This window comes from Dermochelys coriacea, chromosome 1 (genome assembly GCF_009764565.3).
Source record: "Dermochelys coriacea isolate rDerCor1 chromosome 1, rDerCor1.pri.v4, whole genome shotgun sequence".
NCBI classification, from domain to species: Eukaryota; Metazoa; Chordata; order Testudines; family Dermochelyidae; genus Dermochelys; species Dermochelys coriacea.
Genome location: NC_050068.2, coordinates 287,824,474 through 287,848,781, shown reverse-complemented (window position 1 = coordinate 287,848,781; position 24,308 = coordinate 287,824,474). Strand labels below are relative to the sequence as shown.

At 38.5% G+C, this 24,308-nt stretch overlaps 1 protein-coding gene across 8 annotated transcripts in view; it reads left to right on the top strand.

The window, feature by feature from the left end:
* Positions 1–24,308, top strand: part of FRS2 (fibroblast growth factor receptor substrate 2) — a 68,613-nt gene that overhangs the window by 5,417 nt on the left and 38,888 nt on the right. For 2 of the 8 annotated variants that reach the window (XM_043493491.1, XM_043493500.1), the window contains exons 2-3: positions 6,635–6,699; positions 13,887–13,970. The exons of 2 other annotated variants lie outside the window; for them this stretch is intronic. In XM_043493491.1, coding sequence (XP_043349426.1) covers positions 13,949–13,970 — 22 coding nt within the window. In that variant the 5' untranslated portion in view covers positions 6,635–6,699; positions 13,887–13,948. Of the gene's footprint in view, positions 1–6,634; positions 6,700–13,886; positions 13,971–17,522; positions 17,677–24,308 lie in introns of all 8 variants that reach the window. 4 more of the 8 variants (XM_043493495.1, XM_043493505.1, XM_043493518.1 and 1 more) reach the window with 3 other exon arrangements.

Sequence of the window (24,308 nt, the reverse complement as noted above, 5' to 3'; positions counted from 1 at the left end):
TTGGCCTTGGCAATATTCTGCACACTGCTTGGTGAGGACAGAGTGATGCTCCCCCATTGTTGTGACCAGCAGCTGCCTTTCTATCCAGGATATCTGTTACCTGTACAACTTGTTTTGCCTTTACCCAAATCCATGAGCATGGTTCAACGGTTGGAGCAGAGAATTCGGTGTGAGTTGCTTTGTGTCATTGGACTGTCCTTTAAACCTTTCTGTGCCTGATTCCCAATCTGCAAAATAGAGGTAGGACTCATCTTTATAGAACCTTGAGAGCCTTTGTGTCACTACAAAGTGGTGGTGGCATTGCAAAATATTGTAGCTTTAGCACTAGTGTTGCCTGTAATTTGGAGCAGATTTTTGGTTAGAGACTGAAGTTGCATTAATTTTCCTTTCCATTTACCCAGTGTGCATTTAAGTTAGAGATGCCTGGTTTGTGTGGAAACTGTCCTATTACAGTACACTTCTAAATCAAGGTCTCATGTAAATTTTTAGGTTTTATCTACCTTCTCTTTCACACTATTATAAGTGAATTAGTTTGTTGGATGTAAACTTCATTTTTTTAAGCTTATGTTCAATAAGCATTTGTCTTTCAGGTATTCAGATTTCTTTCTGTGTATATTTGACTTCGTGACTTTTGTTCAGGAAAATGTGTGCTTCAGAGCTACTACTTTTTTGAAATATCTATACCTATAATAAAAGCCAAGTACTATATGGCAGTTGGCATATTTGTCATACTGTATTTTTTTTTTGGATGACTACTCAAATTCAAGAGGGGTTTGATCATCACATTTTTAGTTCTAAGAGAAGACCTTCTTTTTCCTTGACTCCTCTCCGTTGGTTTTTCTTCATGGTGGTATTGGTACTGGCAGAGCTGAGATGCTGCTGCAGTCATTCATATAGCAGATGACGGTTAGTGTAAACCACTGATCCATTACTGTGTGCTGGCTCAATGGTGAAAAGTTGCTGTAATTTCCTGCCTCTCTTTCAAAGAGAAAATGGATCCTCTATCCTGGTATGCTGGAAGCTGGAATTCTGTCACTTGCAACAGTTAATCAAAGTTTTTTAACTTGTCTTCAGAGCTGGAATTTAAATCATTTTGCCTTGCTGATAATTCTGGTGATTACTGTGGTGTGGCCCAACAAACTGTTATGTCACACCACAGACTTATTTGCCGAATTGCTTACCCTTGATTGATCCTATAACTGCTAACATTATTTTTCAAGCAAGTTGGTCTGTAAACACTTTGGGGGAGAGGCCATGCCTTCCAACATGTTTGTACAGCATCTAGCACAATGATATCCCATTCTGGGTGGAGACATTTCAGCATTTCCACTATACGGTTACTAATAATGATCATAATTAATTGATTAAACATTTGGATGATTGTACTTAAATGTTAAAATATGGATGTCAATAATCAATATAATACTAGTTAAGAACCTGACAATTGTACTTTCATCTTCATGCTTAATCTAGTTGACAACATATCCTTTAATTTTACAAGTATTCCTAGTATGGAAAGGCTTTATTTTATTTTTTGTGTGGTAGAACAAGAGTTCTAGAGGAAATCTTGAGTGTGATGGAGAGTTGGCTGTTTTTGCTATGTCTTTAGAAACTGGAGACACTTTTGCCCCACGTGGAGACATTGAAGCAATAATTTTAGAGGATCTCCCACTATACTTCACAGAAATGCAAACTACAGTTTTATATATAAACTGTTTCAAGTGAAAAATGAATGATCTAGTGTTTGCTATATTCCAGTTCAGTACAAATGCATCGTACGCTGAGCTTACTTGAAGTGACAGCAATAGTTCTTTATTTAGTTGCAGAGCAGAGCAAAACGGAGCTGACTGTACAGCAGTTGTCTTTCAGACGTGTCTAAATTTTTCAGTCTATTTATGACTATCAACAAACACTTTGTACATAGTTTTGCCATGCATTGAATGCTTCTATTTTCCTTTAATTTAGCTTAAAACTGGTAATGGAATTCCTGAGGTTTTGAAAGGAATAGTTCTTGGCAAGCCTACGGTTTTGAAACCAAAGGCAAATTAAGATACCAAGCAACACAGGGAGGACTAGGACTACTTCAGAGAAGAATGTTAAAATTCTTCTGACATTTTAGAGACAGTTCTTTCATATAAAAAGACTTCTCTTCTTTTAAATAAGTGTTTAAAAGTGCAAATGTAAATAACATTTTTTTTTTTTTAAAAACACACAATAAATCCTCTAGCTCTATTCAGTGTCACTTAGATGTTAGGTCTTTTCAGCCAAGCATTAATGCTACAGACTTTCACACTTTCGAGGTTTTTTTCTCTGATGGACTGTATTAAATATTTCAAATATTGATTTGCAGATGTAATTATTTCCTTAAACTATAGTATGATATTGCATTTAAATTACAGCAAAACCAGTAACTGAAAAACAAATCTAATCCTCCTCGGTAGAAGGAACTGTACAACTATCAGAGGGGTAGCTGTGTTAGTCTGGATCCACAAAAACAACGAGGAGTCGGTGGCACCTTAAAGACTAACAGATTTATTTGGGTATAAGCTTTTGTGGGTAAAAAAAACCCACTTCAGATGTATAGAGTGAAAATTAAAGATGCAGGCATAAATATTCTGACACATGAAGAGAAGGGAGTTACCTTACAAGTGGAGAACCAGTGTTGACAGGCCAATTCAATCATGGTGGATGTGGTCCACTCCCAATAACTGAGGAGGAGGTGTCAATGCCAAGAGAGGAAAAATTGCTTTTGTAGTGAACAAACCACTCCCAGTCCCTATTCAAGCCCAAGTTAATGGTGTTAAATTTGCAAATGAATTGTAGTTCTGCAAAAAGAAAAGGAGTACTTGTGGCACCTTAGAGACTAACACATTTATTAGAGCATAAGCTTTCGTGAGCTACAGCTCACTTCATCGGATGCGTTTGGTGGAAAAAACTGTTTTTTCCACCAAATGCATCCGATGAAGTGAGCTGTAGCTCACGAAAGCTTATGCTCTAATAAATGTGTTAGTCTCTAAGGTGCCACAAGTACTCCTTTTCTTTTTGCGAATACAGACTAACACGGCTGCTACTCTGAAACCTGTAGTTCTGCAGTTTCCCTTTGAAGTCCTGTTTCTGAAGTTTTTGTTGTTGAAGGATGGCTACTTTTAAATCTGTTGTTGAATGTCCAGGGAGATCAAAGTGTTCTCCTACTGGCTTTTGTATGTTACCATTCCTGATGTCTGATTTGTGTCCATTTATTCTTTTACATAGAGACTGTCCATTTTGGCCAATGTACATGGCAAAGGGGCATTGCTGGCACATGATGGCATATATAACATTAGTAGATGTGCAGGTGAATGAGCCTCTGATTGTGTGGCTCATGTGATTGGGTCCTCTGATGGTGTCGCTAGAGTAGATATGGGAACAGAGTAGGTAACAGGGTTTTTATAGGGATTGGTTCTTGGGTTAACGTTTCTGTGGTGTGGTGTGTAGTTGCTGGTGAGTATTTGCTTCAGGTTGGGGGGCTGTCTGTAAGCAAGGATTGGCCTGCCTCCCAAGGTCTGTGAGAGTTGGGGATCGTTTTCCAGGATAGGTTGTAGATGGTTGATAATGCGCTGGAGAAGTTTTAACTGAGGGCTGTACGTGATGGCCAGTGGTGTTCTCTTATTTTCCTTGTTGGGCCAGTCCTGTAGCAGGTGACTTCTGGGTACCGGTCTCGCTCTGACAATCTGTTTCCTCACTTCCCCAGGTGGATATTGTACAATTATCAAGCATTCTTAAAACTACAACTATTAACCAGTGCAATACACCAGTCCAAAATTTATTTAAAACAGTTAAAATCCACTCCTACTCTGTAAAGTGTAGGTCCAGACGTCCTATCAGTGGGTGAGAGACACCTGACTGCCCCTCTACACACCACTTTATGCACCATTTCTATGAATCACTTACACAGTACTCAGGCTTTTTTGGTGACTGCATCTTCTCAGACAGCTTCAACTCCTGATTTGTGTGCCACCATCCAGTCTTGTATCTTCCGCTCGATTTCTTGCGGTCATCTTAAGACTAGTGTGGCCTAAACTGAAGTCCTCTTTCCTTCCTGTCTCTGCTCATTTCCCTCATCATTCTCAATTACTTCTGACAAATATCACCATCCTCCCTGTCACTCAGGCCAATAACCTGGGAGTCGTCTTTGGTTACATCCTCTCCCTGAACCTGGACAAAAAACATGGATGTGCAAATACAGCTGCCTCTTTCTCCATATTGTTTCCAAGATGAGTCCTTTCTTTTTCTCTTCACATCTAAAGGTCTCGTTCAGGCCCTTATGTGATCTTAGGTGTCAGGGTAGCCCACACTGAAAATGCCAAAGGCAGGGCAGACTGCAAAAAGAATAGCAGATTCTCCCCAAACTGGTGGCTAACTATTTAGTCACCAGTCAGTCACAAACTGAGCTCCTGATCCCTCAAATTGGTTAACAAGAAGCTTAGGAAAAAAGAAATCTCACAGCCCCCTTTATTGCATTCCAGTCGCTGGCTCCCAATAAGCAAATAGGTCCAATAAAGTGAGAAGTTATTTAAAACTCTAAACACTACAAAATGTTCTTCTGATCCCAAAGGGCCAGCAACATTACCAGTTCAAGACTAGTCTGGATCTTACCCAAAATACCACACTGCCAGCCAGTCCTTTAGTATCTAAAACTAAAGGTTTTATTGTAAACAAAAAGAAAAGGAGGAGAGTTGTTAAATGGTCAACACAATCAGATACATACACACACACACACATATATGACTTCAGAGTCCATATTTCAGGTTCTTAGCAGCATTGGTGAGATTACTGTTTTGTAAAGTCCCTTTGGAACACGTGCAAAGTTTGGATGGTCTATCAGTTCTTTGTTCAAAGCTTCGTTTTGTAGGGAAGTTACTCCAAGGTGAGAAGCAGGTTTGAAGACAAAATGGAGAGGATGCAGCTGCCTTTTTATATTATTTTCTATGTGGCTTGTACATCATCTGTCTCAAACACAAGCTCTCAGCATGTGGAAAAGCACTTGGAGTCCCCTGTTCACAGGCATGTCCCTACATGTTCTGCAGACTCATAGGTGTAGCCATAGCTTCTCTCAGTGGGTTCATTGTACAGCTGATTGCCCTTGATAGGCCATTAAACAGGCTGGATAGTGCTGATACCAATCTGTTTTGGTGTGTCATCCAGATCCACAGCACATATTTGAGATCAATATATTACACGCATTTAAACTTGTGATACAAAGATGATACATATAAATAAGCTTATTTAGCAAATCATAACTTTTCCACTGATACTTACATAGCACCTCTTGTAAGATTTATTGCGGTCACCCATATTCCATATTGTGTCACACCTTGACTACTGTAAGTGCCTCTTTCCCAGCCTTCTTGACATCCATATTGCTGCAGTCCACACTGAAGAAAGAGGCTAAGAATCACTTCTGTAGTTGCTAGGTCCTCCTTGTGTACTGCATCAAGTTAGAGCTCTTTTTCCTTACCATGAAAACACTGTTTAATTCTTATCTTCCCTCCTTCTCTACCCTTGTCCTTTTGTGCATAAACCCAACCCCACTCCTCTGTCATTGATGTCACTCACCACCCTATATGTCTGTTTCCTTTCTTTCCATGCCACATTTTATACCTTCAGAATAGGGACCATCACTTAATGTGTTGCACAGCACCTGTCATGGTGGAGCCCTGATCTTAGTTGCAGGACTGTTAAATATTAATATAGATAATTAATATATATCTATGCCTATGCACAACAAAAAGACCAAGTTGTTGTCCTAGCTGTGTCTCAACCAAGGGTAGGTCAACATAGCTATGGTGCTCAGGAGTGTAGATTTTTCATGCCCCTGAGTGGGATAGTTATATTGACCAGACCTCATGGTGTTCAGGTACCCTAGCTTGTCTGTGTGTGTTTATAAAGCACCGATTCCTGAAGCCTGCAATGGGCCACCACCTTGCCTCCTTAAACTGATAAGGATGCAGGCAAACTATGCACCTCCAATCATAGACACACATCTGGTCTCTGTCTTGTGAGTGCAAATTATTCCTACTATTAGGCGCATCCTATAGTCTTATGCACATAAGTAACCTGCCTGAAAAAGTGTGTTGGGTGAGTCTTCCAAACCTGGTTCCCTTTCCTAGAGATTCAAAGTGCTTTTAAGTTGGGGGAACTCATTGGTGACATTATGACAATGCCATACAATAAAGGTTTTGTGGGAGGGGAAGATGGCTTTTTATAACCATAAATAAATGGTTGCGAACAGTGATTTCTTGCATGTGGTTAGCCTCTGAAACACTTTTGAGCCCAGGGTATATGGTCTGGTGAAAAAAGTAGTACAGTAGGTTGTCATCCCTAATCTGCTGACCTAGGTATTTGTCTAAAACTTGAACAAAATTAATATTAAACAGGTTGTCCTTAAAATGGTCTTACTGCAGAATTAATGAGGGAAACACATTTTTGAAATTGGGAAGGCCAAGTAGTTATTTTGGTCACAATGTTGCCAACTCTCATGATTTCATTACAAGTCTTGTAATATTTGGTGTTTCTTCTTAAAGCCCTGAGCTCTCAGAGTTAAATGATTGTTTAACTCTTTCTTTCTCTTTTTCTCTCTCCTTTTTTTTTTAAGTTCCTAGACCTCACATTTATGGAGAAAAGCTTAAACATGAACACTAAAGGCTCAAAAAGTAAAAGGTAAATAAAGACACAGAATATTTTTTTAAAGTTTTAAATCCATTCCAATTACTGTAAAGAGTTTGAGGCCTTCATGTTTTGAATGTTTGCGGTTCACTGACGATGAAAAGATGAATTTATTGTTAAGCTGTCAGTTGAAACATAGGTACGGTTTCTAAACTCATTTTAAAAGCAGTTTGGTTCCTTCTACAGTAGGAGGTCAAACTGTTAGAAACAAGACCTACTTTTAAATCAAAGTCTGCTAAAGGTCCTCTGTTAGGGGTATAAACAAGATAGACAAATGCTACAAAAGTTACTCCATCAGTAGCTTTTGAAGATGTCCTATTGTTGCCTCTTTCTTCAGGACTTTTTGTTTTGTTGACATTCAGATTGGTTGGGGCCTAGATTCATTAAACATCTGACAAACTTTACATATTGTATCTATCTTTTTATAACTTAACTTAAAGGGGCAGATCCTGCTGTTTCGGCCCAAAGTGTTTGCCTTTTGGGTGCTTAAAACCTTTAATCAATTAGGATAGCACTTGATATCTTAGCTTTTATTGTGCAGCATTTAGGCTAGTCATTAGTTTGGGAGTTTCCAGATAATGAATTGCAAAACTATAAGACATTGGCCATTTGAGTATCAATTTTTCTTTTTATACACAAAACATGACCAAAAAAATCTAACTGGGTTAATATGGTAAACTGGATGGTCCTCATCACCCTACATGGTACTCATATTGGTACAGTGGATTATAGTTAAAACAAGTAATTATTCTTTAACCTCTGCTTTAAATTTTTAAAAAGTATTTAATAAGGCCTGGTTGGTCTGAGAGGATGCCAGCTTTTACTGCGTTCTGGGATCTTGCCATTATAACTGACTGCAGTTTTTCTTCATTCACTGTGGTGGGTTTTTTTTTTTTTTAAGAAGTTCTGATATCCCAGTTCTGATTTTCCCCCCCACCCTCCCCTTGAAGTTGGAGTTTTGGTGGGACAGATAATACTGCATGAGCCTTATTAGTTAATGAGGAGAGCTGAGTTATAGACCCTTCAGATATTAAATAAGATAGTTTAACTTTAATCTTAAACTGGAATTTTAAAGTAGTGATGTTTAGGTCTAGGTAGGTGGTGGTTTAAGGTATTTATGGATCCCACTTCTGGAACGGGTTGAAGCATTGCCCAACTCTGTACCAAACCTGAATGTCATAGATAATCTGATCTTGGCAGATATTTAGTATTATACAATAAGGAAAGGAGTTTCATTAAAAATGGGGATTGACAAGGACAGGATACATTTATACTAATAAATGGAGTGACATTAACCAGCTTGTTATGCCTTCTGTATGTTCTATAAAGTGCTAATTATATAAGGTGAATAGATGAAATGGAATTCTAGAGATCAACTGGCTTCTATACTGATTTAAAGTCAGAATAGGATTGAGTGTAATACTTTTCTGAAATGTTAAATCCTAGGCACAAGTTATTAAAATTCGAATGAATGCAACAGTGTATGTATAAAGCAAGTAGTTATATTCTTCAATACGGATGTCTTCTGCTTTATGAAAATTCTGAAAGTTATTTTTGTTCCATTTGCTATATCTGCAATGTTTGACAACCAGATACAGTTGCATAGTTCCTTCTTTAAAATAAGTCAACATTTTATTCCAAAATCTGTACTCTGTTCTTCATGCCAGAAAATCTAGAATGGATGTTCACATTTTTGCTTGCAGTCTCAAATATTCTACATAAAAGCTTGTGGCTTTTTTTAGAAAGATACTTTATTCTCGTTATGAAAGGTAATTGTCTTTATGTAGATTTATATCTAAAATTATGGTTTTGTAAAAAGAGGCAATTTGCTACAATTTAGATGACAAATTATCTTCTGTTTTCTTGATAATGCTGATAGTTTAATGATTGTATACTTTTTCTGTAAAACAGATTTTCAGCTTTCTCTGTTTCATCATATGGGTGCATTCAGGCTTAAATAAATTCAGCTCTTCCATTACTAGAGTATACAAATGCTAGTCATTCAAAATGTCAAAATTTGGATGTAACCCAGGAGCTGAAAAGAATGTAACCTTTCATGTATTGAGAGATATTAAGCCTTCCTAGTGGGGAGGGATAAGTGAGATACTGTATTTATGAGGTTATTTAAACAGCTAGGCTTTAGAGTTGTTGTGTGCCAAATGTCTTTCTGAAGTGTATGGCATACTGTACCAATTAAAGAAATGTAGCTGCAGAGTCCTTCAGTGTGCTTGACTTTTTAAGATTAATCATGGAAACACAGCAGAATACTTTGAAAGAATGATGGAACACTAAAAACTAGCAATTTATGGTGAAAAGTTGGAGTATTTCTGTGTCTCTGCCACTAACAGTAAACATTCTGGGCTGTCGGTTGGAGTGCTTTGAGAATGAACTTTTTTTTTTTTTTTTACTTATCACTACAAATGTTTAATATGAATCAACTCCAGCATCAAACAAAGCATTAGTGGATTTTTCAGTTAGACTGCCTTCCATGAATGTTCTACTTGAGGTAGCTAGTCAGGTATGAAGCTTCAAATTATAAAGTGACCATGTTTAACATTGAGGCATTTAGGAAGATTATAGTAATGAAAGGAATGAGAAGATGTCTTGTTTTGCTCATAAACCTATAGTTGCTGTAAATAAAACTGTAGCAAAGACTGTTAGTAAAAAGTATGGTGTTAAATTCTTTTACATCAAAGGAAGCCGCCTGCCAGGTGCCTCATAACTTAACCCTATTGACAAATGTAAATTAACTCTCTTCTTGCAAACTCTAATTCTGGATTGGTTGGTTGCTTTTTCCCAATCTAGATTGACAGGGAGCAGAGATTGGTAATCTCAGGAGTTTTGGTTCAATTTCAGTCCATTTTCCAGTGCCTCAGGAGACAGTGGTACCACACTGCTGCCCCTTCACATTTAATTTCAGCATGAAGAGAAGAGCAGCATATTTAGTCTTGAGAAAAGAAGGCTGGTGTGGGGGGAAGTTGATAACACATTTCAAATAGGGCTGTTATAATGAGGGTTATAATTCACTGATCTCCATGTCCACTGAAGGTAGGATGGGAAGTAATGGGCTTAATCTGCTGCAAGAGAGTTAGGTTAGGTATTAGGAAAAACTTTCTAAGTATAAAGGTGGTACAATTCTGGAATAGGTTTCCAAGGGGGGTTGTGAAAATCCTCATCATTGGAGATTTTTTAGAACAAGGTGGACAAACACCAGTCAGGGATGGTCTCTGTTTACTTGGTCCTGCCTCAGTGCAGGGAGATGGGCTTGATGACTTCTCAAGGTCCCTTCTAGCCTTCCATTTCTATGATTCTGTGATAAAATGGTCTCAATCTGAGTTTTCAGCAGAACAGTCTACAGTTCTGGCATTTGGGACTCTGCTTTTAGTGCAAAAAGAAAAGGAGTACTTGTGGCACCTTACAGAGTAGCAGCCGTCACCATGAAAGGTTTTCCTCCTTCCCCCCCCTGCTGTTGGTGATGGCTTATCTTAAGTGATCACTCTCCTTACAGTGTGTATGATAAACCCATTGTTTCATGTTCTCTGTGTGTGTGTATATAAATCTCTCCTCTGTTTTTTCCACCAAATGCATCCGATGAAGTGAGCTGTAGCTCACGAAAGCTTATGCTCTAATAAATTTGTTAGTCTCTAAGGTGCCACAAGTACTCCTTTTCTTTGTGGCACCTTAGAGACTAACAAATTTATTTGAGCATAAGCTTTTGTGAGCTACAGCTCACTTCATTGGATGCATTTTTTGTGCAGGAGCCCAAGTTAGAACTGAACTTTGAGATTTCCTAGCTTCATGTTCAATTTCTTTTTGGTGCTACTACAAGATGAATCCCACTCATGCTTCCCCTAGATGTGTTTGTTTTTGGAAGTTAACCTTTTGTCCAGCACCCTTTAAGTGTTAGCAGTGGTTCTATGAAAAGGGGTAAAACAGAAAAGGTTTTTCAGATGCCATCCATTTAGTGATATGATAGGCAGCATCTTGATTAGATCTCCAGTTATAGCAATAGTTATTTCCTGGAACCTAAGTTTGGCTCAGGAAACTCTGAGAGCTGCCGTTTTAATTGTCTGGTTGTGTATATTAGACTGCATCTTCCATAGAGAATTGAACGAGTGGGATATGTGGTACTATATGTACCATGGTAGCTCTGCCATTTTAGGTGCATTTTTGTCCCGAGTCTGCACTTTCACTTAATTACTCCATTGCAGTTGCATTGGTTTTTTGGGTACCTATGCCATAATTTCTGGCACAGGTCTCTGAAGCAGTGATCTGAGAGAGATTTTGAAAGGCTTTTGGGGAGTCGCGTAGAATTGAGGAAGACATTAACCTCCCATGATTCTAAGGAAACTTCTGTAATTTAATAGCCACTCTGTAACATTCACCTCTGCTAGTTGCACTGACAACCAGTCATAAACCAAAAGATCCAAGTGACTAAATTCAGGTGGGCCTGGACCACCTAACTCCCTTGACGATCGGTCAGCTGCCATAGGCCAACTGACAGTAGTACACTAAATAGGAAGGTTGAAATGTGCTATAGATTGAAGCAGAACAAAATCTAATGCAGTTGAAGAAATCAACCACTCCTTAAATAGGGCATAAATGAATTCCACAGTGTTTGCAGAATTAATTTGTACAGGGAAATGTCTTCTACCTAACTCAGCCCCTGTGTAGTAGAATGTAGAAACTAGACCACAGTCTACATTAGTAATTTGGGATAAATGCACGTGTGGTAAGGTGGTAGGAGAGTTATTTTACACTATTCGTGCCCATCCAGACTGGCTCAATGCTGGTGGACGTTGGTATGGTGGAGCATTATTTGCTGATTAGTCTTGCTTGAAGAAAGTCTAAATCAAAATAGTGGTATGACTGCCTGTCTGCTGTTGGAGTATTTTATATGAATGAATAGAGCCAGATCCTTAGCCTAGTGTAGACTGGCATAACTCCATTTACTTTAATGGAGTGACAACAGTTTACACCAGCCAACGATCTTGTCCAGTTGGCGTTACAGGTGTGCTATAGGAACCAGTTGCCGATTGTCATGCTAAGTTTTTTTTTTTTTTTTTAAAGGATAGACTCAGATTCACTTTCCCACTTGAAAAGTGACACTTAGAATGATAGGTACTTTATCATATAGATTACAATTTATAGTTTTATCGCTGGTAGGAGGACATGGTGTAAAACTTCTGGGAAGTTGGCTATTTGAAACTCCCAAGATATTGCTCTCCAGAGTTTCAGCAGTCGTTCTACTGTAATATTGAAGATAGTCATTTAGAATACTCTTAATTGCAGTACCTCAGTGCCTTTCAGAATTCCTATTAACTGAACCTTGATTTGTTGGTGTGGAAGAAGCAAATAGGTAGTGATGAGCAGCTTGTATGCTTTCTGTTTGTATGGAGTAGGGAGAATACAAATCATGATTTAAAAATCAAAATTTTTAATTAAATCATTTTTTTTAGTTTAAATTTGCTCGTTCTTTTCTTCCCATTTTGTCTTAAATTAACATGGATATCCTGTTCTTATTCCTTTAGTTTTCTAATGTTCAGATTTTACTTAGATATTTTTTCTACTAAAGTTTCAAACTTAAAATGTTCATCTATGCTGAAAAAGATGAGTCCAGAAATTCAACCACTGTCTTCCAAAATATTGAACCATCACAATTCAGGAAAGCCAAAATGCTTTGATCAGGCTACACTCCTGCATCAGTGTTTGCAGTTTGAAGTCAATTAAATTTGTGCTCCTAAATCACTTAAGTGATTTTGAAAATCCCACTAATGGGTAAATATGGGTACAGGGGCCTCGCTTTAGGCTCCTGTTTTTGTTAACTTTGGGTTGTGCATATACAAATCATTGTACAGCAGATCTAAGTAACTTGAGCAATTTTGATCTGAAGTGACAAAGATTTTTATGCCACTCGGAAGTTTTTAATAAAAATACTTCACTTTCTGATCCTGGAGTCACTTGTTTGATTATTGTACTTTAAATACTTAAATAATCCCATTGGAATCCACAGGACTGTACATGTGAGTAAAGTTACGTTCATGTTTGTGTTTGTGGCATCAAGGCCTTAATTTTCAATATAGTGTGTTTTGCTTTTGGCCTATAGCAGTTTTGTAAAATTCAAATAAGAGACCCTATCAGTATTGGCACTTAAAAAACCTCAGCAATATATAATATAGTTGATTATACCTATTAATCTAAAGTTGGTATAGCAAAATTTTCGGTATAGTCTTACGAAGCCCCAGTCTGATTTAAATCAGTCACTTCAATTGCTCCACCCAATTATAGATACTGAAAGTTTTAACAGCAAACTGCCAAAACCATCATGACACACTACTAAATCAGTTGAAGACCTCTCCATTGAGCAGAACAGCTGTTCCGTGCCAAATATATCAGAATATGTGAGGAAACCTTTGTTGAAAGAGTTCCATCTTCTAACATCCTAAAAGCCCATTTCACTATTTGTACTTTTTATATATTTTAATACAGTATCATTCTGAGCTCTAACTCTGGTAGAAAATTAAACACCCAACAAAGATAAATAGTCAGAATTCAATAACAATACATATACAAGGACATATGGTCTACATAATAGTGTGGTTGCATGACAAGCAACAATGATCATGGAACACAGAACCCATATGTAATGTACCTGTTGCAAGGTTAGCGAGCCTTTCAGATGGTTCACGTTCCAAGCTTTCACTTGTGCTTAGGTTCCTCCCTGATCATGTGACTGTTGACCTCAGCAAGGCCTGGACTGGGCTAGAAAATATCTGCCTCTTGCTTCTTACTGTTTAGTACTCTTGTAGCAAAGGGTCTGGAGCCAAGAATGATGTGGTTCCGTGCTGAGAGAGAGCTGTAGAGGGAGCCATAGAGGTCTACGCTTAAGACCTCCCCTAGGAAGAGCCTGGGGAGAAGGTCTAAGAGGATACAAGCAGGTATTTGAAGTGACGCTGGGGAAGAGTAAAGTAAAGCAGTTTGGAGTGAACAATCACTTAATGTTTTTGGGTCCTAAGGCCATAGATAGTAGAAGAGAGAAGCTCCTCTGTAATGCCACATGTAGGTTGTAGGAAAACCCCTACAGTTTAGGGGAAGGACTTGGAGGAAGCTGTGGCCCACCGACAGCGAAGTACTTATCTGTGAAAGGCTTTGTTGTGTTTTTGGTCTTTTGTTTACTCCAGAAAGGAACTTTTTGGTTTGGCTGCAGTCACAGGGAGCCCAGGACTGGTGGGGAAACCAATGCATGGCCATCTGGCTCAGACAAGGTAAGCTATATCCTTATGGTGCCCAAATAAAGTGAAACAGACCTCTAGAAATAAGGCATCATACAGTCACTCCAAATCTCTCATTGTATACTTCCTAGGAAAGCCTAGAAGAATAGATATGTCTTGCATCATGCCTGGGAAGTTAACAGACTTGGGGTCTCTTGACCAATAGGAGAATTCAGTTTGAGTCAAGAACAGATTCTCAGTTGTAATGAACTTTTTTAATGAAGTGGCTGTGAGCTTGGTTGCCTCTGATTGCAGTTTCTGGAGCAGGTGTTGGCAACCTTTGAGAAGCGGCTTGCCAAATCTTCATTAATTTAAGGTTTCGCATGCCACTAATAAATTTTACATTTATAGGGGCCCCCGACGGAACCCCAGACTGGCAGTGGGCTGAATGGGGCTGGCAGCCAGGATCCTGGCTGGCAGGGGGCCGGGCGGCTGGAACCCCAGACCAGCAGCGAGTTGGGCGGGGCTGGTAGCTGGTATCCCAGGCTAGCAGCGGGCTGAGCGGGGCCGATGGCCAGGATCCCGGCTGGCAAGGGGCCGGTGGCTGGAACTCCAGACTGTCAGCAGGGTGGCGGACAGAACCCCAGACCGGCAGCCCGCTGCTGGTCTGGGGTTCCCGCTGCCAGCTCCTGCCAACTGGGGTCCCAACCACCAGCCCTGCTCAGCCTGCTGCCAGCCTGGGGTTCCGTTCACCCAGGCAGGCAGCGGGCTGAGTGGGGCCGGTGGCCGGGACTCCGGCTGGCAGCAGCGTGCCAGTAAAAATCGGCTTGCGTGCCGCCTTTGGCAGTTTAGGTAGTCCAGGCCCAAGCATTTGGGCAGGGATTTTCAAAAGAGCACATATGGGAGTTAGGAACCCAAAACTCATTGAAATTTGGGCTTATGGCTCACTCACTTATGGTTTACAAGTCATAACTAATGCCTTAAATTCCCTCTAGAGATTAATCTGAAGCCAGTGCAGGTCTGGGGGCATGCTAATGTATTGTCTGTATAAAGCACTGCTTTTTTGTTTTTCTGCAACTTAAATATCATCTCAGTCTTCATTGAGTCTCAGCTGGAGAGCACTTCTCCATCCCTCAGTCTCATAAATTAGGTAAGTAACTCAACTGCTTCATCAAGTTCAGATGAGATTGAGAAATAAGGATGGGGTTTAGTATGAGCTACAGCAGATTTAGTACACTATCTCACTAATTCTCCTAGCATCCTCGCATACACGCTGAACGTGACCTGCTGAGAATCTTGTAGCACTGTAAATGAAAATGGGGAGCGGAGTTATTGTTCAGTATAATCAAAGTGACTCCATCAGTCACTGCTAGTGACTCCAGGCATGTGACCAAAATCTCATGATCAGTAGTAACAAAGGCAGTAAGCACCTAAAAGAATTTTCTTGTATAGTTGTTTGTAATCCATCACCATAAGGAGATTTACCAACAAGTCCATTGCAGTGACTGTATTATCTAGGCTTGAAACCAGTGTCACATGGATCAGGGATATTTGAAGATCCCAGATATAGAAATGCTGTCTATCATCTTCTCCCAAAAATATTTCTGTACTTCCTCCATATTACCTTTCCCCAATGGTAGGCTTATGAGTGTACGTTTTTGTATATTTTTCTATCATATTTTTTGTGAAGGAAGGATTTATTTGAACTTCCTCATAGCTATCAAAATCAGGAATAAATGTAAACTATTTCTTAAATATACTATGCAATTTCAGATGCCTAGTGAAGGCAGGAGTGGAAATTCCTAGGGTATATGAGAACCTTTCTGAGGCACTGGTTCTGCTACCTTTCGATGTAGACAATAAGTGCTCAGCTGACCAGTTTCTAGACTGGTATACTGAGATGCAAATTGGACAGAATTCTACTGGTTCGCCTCTAACAGCAGTTGGCCACCATATTTTTATAGTTGCTGTTCTAAACTACTTTTTTAACTTCTTTAATATTGCTTGCACTGTTAAACGGCTGCTGTGCTCCATTTTGGAAGTAGCTGTCTTTCAGTAGTGGGCAAAATAATCATAATATAATTTGTAAAGCATCTTTGGGATCTATTTGGATGAAAAGTGCTGTGTAAATAAGGTGTGAAATAACTTCTCTGAAAATAAAGTACAATACAATGGTACATCAAGTGTTTAAATAAGAAATTCTTATGAATGCTGAATGAAAGGGTGAAAAGTTGTCAACTGCATGCATATATTGCTCGTGGTGGCTATGAAATATAGAGCTTTATAGTCCTGTTTCAATTCAGAGCTTTATGTCAAGAACTATTCTTGTAAAGCTTCCGAGGGGCAGCCATGTTAGTCTGGATCTGTAAAAGCAGCAAAGAGTCCTGTGGCACCATACTTTGGGAAGGATGTGAACAAAATGGAGAAAGCGTAGAGGAGAGCAACAAAAATGATTAAGGTTCTAGCAGATGCAATCTATGAGGAAAGATTGAAAAAAAAATTGGGCTTGTTTCGACTGGAGAAGAGATGAAAAGTGAACATAACCTTTTATGTACTTGAAGACTTGTTATAAAGAGGATGGTGATAAATTGTTTTCCTTATCCACTGAGGACAGGGCAAGAAGCAATGGGAAAATTGCAGTAAGGGAGATTTAGATTAGGCATTAAGAGAAACTTAAGGTTAGACAAACACTCTCAGGGATGATCTAATCTAGATAATATTTAGGACTATCTCAGTGCAGGGGACTGGATTAGATGACCTATGAGGTCCCTTCCAGTCTTACATTTCTATGATTATATGACTGGAGGTTTGCAAGCACTCTTCCTTCCATGGATATAATGGGCTTGGTCTGGTTTTGGCAGTCAGAATGGTTGGTGCGGTTTTCATAAATCAGCTAGGAAAAACACGATTGGCCCAACTCCATAGAAAGTAACTCTGCTCTGCCCAGGACAGAAGTTTCCTTTCTCTGTGTACGCTACCCCCAAAAGAGACATGGAACACCAAGGCTTATGTAAATCAATTTGATAGGCTGATGATGAACTTTTTGCATTTAAAAACGGCAGTGAAGTGCCCTGTGGTCTCTTCATATGTCAGGACTGGGATGTGAGGAATTGAATGAACAGTTCTAAAACTGTGTGATGTCTGTCTTACCACCTCTTCCACTACTCCTCAGGACCATACTCGCATAGTAAGGAGAGAGCAGCAGTCATACTGTTTGCTTTTCTGGCTATAGAATTTATGGCACTCTAGCTTTATAAACCTACTGTGACCGTTTGGAATCTCGGTGTGAATTCATGAATTCCAGTTAGATTTTATGAACTCTTTATTTCTGCCTAATGAATGTCCTGATGGTCTTTCACTATGTCCCTTGCATCGTATTTATTGTGATAAAGGGAGGTGCCTGCTCCTGAATGGGACAGTGGGGAAGGACCGTCGGCAAATGAAAACTTTGCCATAGACCTGAGGAAGAGTTCTGTGTAACTCAAAAGCTAGTCTCTCTTACCAGCAGAAGTTGGTCCAATAAAAGATACTTGCTCACCAACCTTGTCCCTCTAATTTGACATAGCAGGACAGATAGTGAATGCTCAGTGTAACCTGTTCTTCTAGGTAAGCTGGGTAATCAAGGAATGGATCACTTGAGGGATTGGGAGTCACTGAAAGAGGTCACCTGACAAAAGGAACTGCAACTTTATAAAGGGAGGCCTTCTGACTGCACACTTTAGAGAGAGAAGTGAACAGATCAGGACCTGAAGCAGGCAAGGTGAGTAGAAGTAGAGGAAGAATCCTGCTCCCCTGAAAAGGCAATACCATATCCCAAAGGGCTCTTGGAATTGTTAAGAAATCGAGGCAGGGTTTTGTTGTTTTTTTCATAGCTCTGTATTTCTCTTGTGTTTTCTCCAAGTGCATTCACTGTCACATTCCATGAATGGGGGAGAGTGAACTGGAATGCAGCAGCTGCTTGTCAGGTTTGGTGCCAGTTTCAGGGCCTCGGCAATTGGACTATAGGATCTCCGCAGCCAAGAGGAGCGTCACTCACAGGTTCTGCACCTAGTGAGTGTGCCTAGAGGCACAGAGCTAGAGAGATGGTGTCTAAAATCTGCCAAGCCGCAGCAATCCAAGGGCATGTGGGATCATGGTTCCACCAGTAAACAAGTAAAACGTAGCCTTGAGTTTCTCTAGGAGGGTCTTAATGTAGTTATGAGTGTCCAGGAAAAAGTCAAATTTCCATAGTGTATTATCAGCATGTTCAAGAAAAGGAAGTTTTGTACAAATCCCATCCTTAAATGCTTTATTTGGGCAATGATCCTTATTCCAGCCCCATAAGGTCATACAGAACAGCCTTGGAACCTGGTTCTGCTCCCTACAGCACTGCTCCAATTGAGTTCCTGCAGGAAGTGTCATATTTCCTGTCCATTAAGGAAGACCTCCCGATTGACACTACCTCCAATCATGAGGTGTGGGGTTTTTTGGTGGATTTTTTTTTTTTTTTAAAGTTAAGAGCTTTCTTGGATAAAACCCAGTATTGTACTTCTAATTCCAATCAGTAGTCCTTTCAACTGTCATAACAGTAATTTTGCAGAGTAAATCAAGAAATATTCTTCCTTTGGCTAAGCATCAAAGTCTAGTCCTTTGGAGCACTGAATCTCAGAGAAGAATAGTCATGTCTCCTCTATTGAGAACTCCAGGTGGCCACCTGGCCATGAATACAGAAGTTCACCTAATTCTATACGTCTGTCATCCAGTCTTTAACCAATGCCATTTTTTGGTTAACTCACTCCACATCTTAATGCCAAGTGGAAGATAAGGGGATGTATAAGCCTTATGTGCCTCGGTTACTCCATCTGTAAAATGAGGATAATGCTACTGACCACCTTTGTAAAGTGCTTTGAGATCTATGGATGAAAAGCACTATATAAGAGTTAGGTGTATTGTATTATTATAATATACTTCACTTTAGATTTCCATATTTTAAATGATGATCCTGCTTTCCGTCCTGGAGATGTGCTGTTTTGAGAATCCCATTGTAATAAATCTGACTTCGGCATGATGAATAGGAGAATATATCTCTGCTTGTCTGAAAATTTTCTTCAAGTATTAAGGTCCACCGATCTGGGCCACCTGGAGACAAACGGAGCATTCAGAATAGAGATGGAAATTGATATCCAAACTTTTGAGAGAGTTTTCCACACTCTACAGTAGGAGGAATTATTGTGCTTTTTCCTAAAAATATACTTAAATATACTCACACAATTTGTAAATTAGGAAATGAGAACTGAATTAATCTGATTGTGGAAGTTCAAAACTGTAAGGAACCTCAGTGGTGGAACACTTCTGTTTCTAGTGACTGACAGTTCTGGTGCTGTTCCAGGAAGTACCTATTGCATTGGTTCTCAAACTTTTGTATTGATGACCTCTTTTACATAACAAGCCTCTGTGTGTGACCCCCCCCTCACCATATAAATTAAAAACACTTTTTAAAATAATTAACACTATTATAAATGCTGGAGGTGAAGCGGGGTTTGGCGGTGGAGGCTGACAGCTTGTGACCCCACCCCCCAACACAATAACCTTGCGACCCCATGAGGAGTCACAACCTCCAGTTTGAGAACCTCTGACCTATTGTAACAGATTTGTGGACTTCATTATTCAAAGGAAGGAACTTTTCAGATAAGAACCGATAAATTTCCCTATTTGGCGTACATTTTTATGTTTATGTGAATTAAATGTTGCACAGTAATTCTCTCTTCTGGCTCAATTGGAGCAAGTGATTTTATTTTCCCTAGATGAGGAGCTTGATTTTAACGTTTTCCCCCTGCAGCTAGGTGGATTGATTTAAATCAAAGCTATTTAAACCAACAATTGTAATCACGATTTAAATCAGCAAGCAGGAAACCTTGATTTAAATAAATTTTTTAATCATGTTGTGCAATAGTACTTTTTTAGTTATTTTCCTAAGGAAAGGTTGATTCTCATTGGTTGGTAACTATTAAAACATGTTAACTTGCAACTAATTACAGTTTTTACTCTAAATTTGGTGCTTCTTTTTACGAACCAGGAGGATATATTCTATCTATACACTTTTATAGTTTAATATATATTCATGCACATTCTTAATTTTTATATTGTTAGAAAGTGGTGAATGATGCATTTCTTTAATTTTTTATTCGTGATTTGTGTCAAGTGCTGGATGGACATTCAAATTCAATTAATGCACAAAACAGAATTTTTAAATCATTAAATGTGCTGGATACATTAAAAATTGTTTTGCATTTAAATTGATTTATTAAACAAAGGAAGTATTGTCTGTAGTTGGTGAACGGAACTGATTGTTTCTGGTCACTAGTCCTTCAAGATTTTAGAACTACTAGATCTCATCCTTTCACACCTACTTTTTACTCGTAGCTTGGAAGAGGAAAACAAGCATTCCTGGTTTTGTTTTGTTTTGTTTTTTTTATACTCCCATTGGCTTCTTAACTTTGAACAAGCTAGTTTAAAAAAAAAATGGAAGAAAATATTCCTTCTGCATCTGCAGAAGAATCTGCTGTTGTAAAGTGGTTTAATATGTCGTCAAGCTCTGGTTACCAGCTACTTAGCCATAGTTTTCTACCAGACTTTCTTTAAAATTTTGACAGCAAACATGTACTGCTTTAATATAATTTTTTATATAATTTAATAGACTATAGTTAGTTCAGACCTAACATAAATTGTTTTAATTTCAAATACAATTTTAAATAGGTTTATTTTTTAAAATCTGATTTAAATAAATCTAATTATTCTTTTTAAAATAATCTCCCCTCTCCCCCACAATCCACTTTACCAGGCAGTAATTAATCAGATTTGTTTGTTCTGGACTGGAATGTGACAGTAGCAACATTAAACATATTTTCAACTAATATGGTGAAACACTTTTTTTTTTTTAAACTCCTGCTACCATATCTTTGCACCCACAGAGGTATACTTTGAGTGATTGTCATACCATTATTTTTCATACTTAAGCCAGTATGTAATGAATCTGAAGTCAAAACTAGTAGTCCTCAATCATCAATGGAAGATAATCTCATGTTTTTAATTGTACTGTACATATACATAAAATTTTCTTGAGTATGTCACGCTTAACAAATATATAGTAAGAGTCTTTCCCTAGTAAATCTAGTTTTATACTGTTTAGGCCCCCTCCTCCAGCCACACAAATAACCTTGTTAGAACATTTATGAAGGTTGGAAAGTCAAGGATTTAGAAGTTAGGGAATGCCAGTATTTTGTCTCATGGATTTTACTCAAAACCTACAAGTAGTGTGGGGGGATGTGCCCACGCACGCACATATATTGCTAGTCTGTCTCTAACCACATTTCTGTTGCTGACACCTTGTCTTCCTTCTACATCCTTTGACTGTACAAAGAGGGCCCTCTGCCATTGCTTTTTCTTTCATTGTCTGCTTTGCTACTGTGGCCATTTAAAGGGAGAAAAAATTGAAGCTACTGTCAACTCACAAGTTATTGAAACAATACAGTATAGATACAGATCTTCAAAAGTCTAGACTAAAGTGAATTCAATGACTGTAGTTGTACCAGTTACCTAAGTCCTTTTTTTTTTTTTTTTTTCTCTAAATGCATCCGCTATTCATTTGGCACTTTTGGAATTGTGGTCTTCAATGGTTTTTATGTGCATATTATACAATTTTAATATCTGTGTCAACTGTTTATCTGTAGAATTGCACATAAAATCTCAGTGCTGCTATTTCAATGTAAGGTGAACTTTCAGAAGTGTGATCAACTTAATAAATGGAACCCTTTCTAACATCAGTGGAAATTACAGCCTGCTTAATAGCAGCTGTTGCATACAACAAATTTTTACTGTCTGGGTAGTCAAAGGCAACAGGTTACTCCTGTTGTGAGGAGAGGAGTGCAATAAAATGGGCCAGCCCAGTTAAACAGACCTAGATTGATGGAAAGCGCTGCTCTGTAGGGAGCTAGATTTTCAGGGAATTTTGACTGTTGGCACAGCTTATTGACTATAATAGTCACCAGTCTGATGCACGTCACCCCACTGATTTGCTGAAACCTCCATTTGTTACAGGGGAGCCAGTTGTTGCTGCCAGATATCACTCAGCTCGGAAATTCCCTTAGGAGAAGGAACAGTGTGTTTTCTCTTTTGAGAAAAAACAGAATAAAAATGTGTATAGATAGAGAGGACAAGGGTAAGAAAGAAGGAAATTGAAGAGTTTACTGTTCTCAGTAGTTGGGTTTAAGGGATCAGTTATTACATATATTATAGCTTAGTTGGAATATGCACTCCTTGAAACTGTTTCCTTATTTGTAATTACAGTGAGTCTTGATTTCTATTACTGTCTGTGCACACTGTAATTGGCAAATTTGAAAATAAAGGCTTGGGCATGCAGCGTATATATAACTTTTATAACCTTGCTGCTTAGTGAAGACTTTTTATGTATGAAATCTGTCTAAAATATATATATTTGGTACTCTTTCAAGATACATATACATGCACGCACGCATGCTAACATTGTCTTCCCCTATGCTAACAGTTTAATTTGGTCGTCCAGTAGCCACTTTTATGTTTAGTCCGTCTGAGAAGTCTGACGGTGAGATATTCCAAATCTTACTGAACAGAACAACATATAAGGTAATTTAATGTTGCAATGCAATCACAGACTATTCAACCTTGCAAGGTAAAATCTGAAAGATAGCCTTTACTTTTATGCATCAGAATTCTTTAAAAAGCCTGTGTGTAGAAGTTCAGTAATATTTTTGTCTTATGGTCTTTAAACATTTTGAAGCACAATAATGAAACACAATTGAAGTTTCAATAATGTAGATTGTGTGTCAGATTCAGAGGGGTTAAGGTCAGAAAGGGCTATTATCTAATATAGTCTGACCTCCTGGTTATCATAGGCTATTGCATTTAATCATTTACCCATTTATGGAGCTAAAACAGGGGTGGGGAATTTTAGCTTGTTTGGCTAAAACGGGTGGGGAACCTACAGCCAGCGGGCTGGATCTAGCCCATTGGTTAATGTAATCTGGCCCATGGCGGACCCCCACTCCCTCCACAGGACTGGAGCTGTGAGCGCCTGCTCGCCACACCACAGGCTGAGGGTGGAGAAGAAAATTACTCTTGAACTTCTAAATTGAAGTCTAAATTTTGTCTAAATTGACTTGATTTATGTTCAGCATTCTTTTGGATCTGATTTTTATATATTTCTTGAATTAATGTATAGCTAACTGAATTCTAGTATCATTTTTGGACCATGTCATCTAGTTTTTAAATAAAAAAAAATATGCTGGCAAAATGGGTGTATTAATGTTAGGCATATTTGAACTCATTTCTTTGAGCAGGCTGCAATGCAAACACTTACTACTTTGTGTGTGTGTGTGTGTGTAATATATAGGCTTATGCATTTTTTAAAAAATACTTTTACTACTAAAAATATTTTAAACCAGTGTGTTAGGTCTTGAGTCGATTAAAACAGAAGTCTGGCATCTGCTTTGCTCCAAACCCTTTGTCTTCAGTCATAGGATCTCATTGCTGAAGCTGTGGGAGCTATTTTGTGTGGAACTTGGGGCAATTTTTAATAATGCCCTTAATATGTAACTGACTGACTTATTCAAAAAAAGCTTGTTTAATTGGAAACCTCTAAATTTTCTAGAAAGCGACTATCATAAAAGAAAATTGCACCCATTTTGTTCATTCCTGTGGCTTAAAATTCAAAAGATGAAAGGATCATTATGAACAAAGCGTGAAACTTGTTTGAGAATAAGTTTAAATATAAATTCTATTTCCCTTTTCATCAAGACGGCAACCAAAAATAGCAAAGCATTTATCACACTTGCATTATTAGGAAGAGACATGTGAGCAGTGGAAGCGAATGAGGTTTGGGCCTTGACGGTGGAGTGTACTTTTGCCAACTTTTGCAATATTTGGTATTTTTCTTAAAGCCCCAGCTCCTGGAATCATATAATTGATTACGTGAAAATCTCATCATAAATTTAAAAGAAAAGATAAATATCTAGCTCTCCTGCTTGCAGAGGAAAAACTTGAAAATGTGATCGTAAAGGCTCAAAAAACAGATGGTAAGTAAAAAGACCCCAAATTTTATGATGTTTTAAACCAATCTCATAACTGTTGGGGGACATAACTCATGATTTTTAGCACCTTTTGGAACTGGGAATATGATGTGTGAAGCTTCAATTTGATGCAAAAGAAAAGGGGATTTGAAGAGGCAAATTAGTGTATTGACTATGTCAATCCTGCATAAATAGGGCCTTACCAAATTCACGGTACGCTTCAGTCAGCGTCAGTCATAGGATTTAAAAATGGTAAATTTCATGATTTCAGCTATTTAAATCTGAAATTTCACAGTGTTGTAATTGTAGG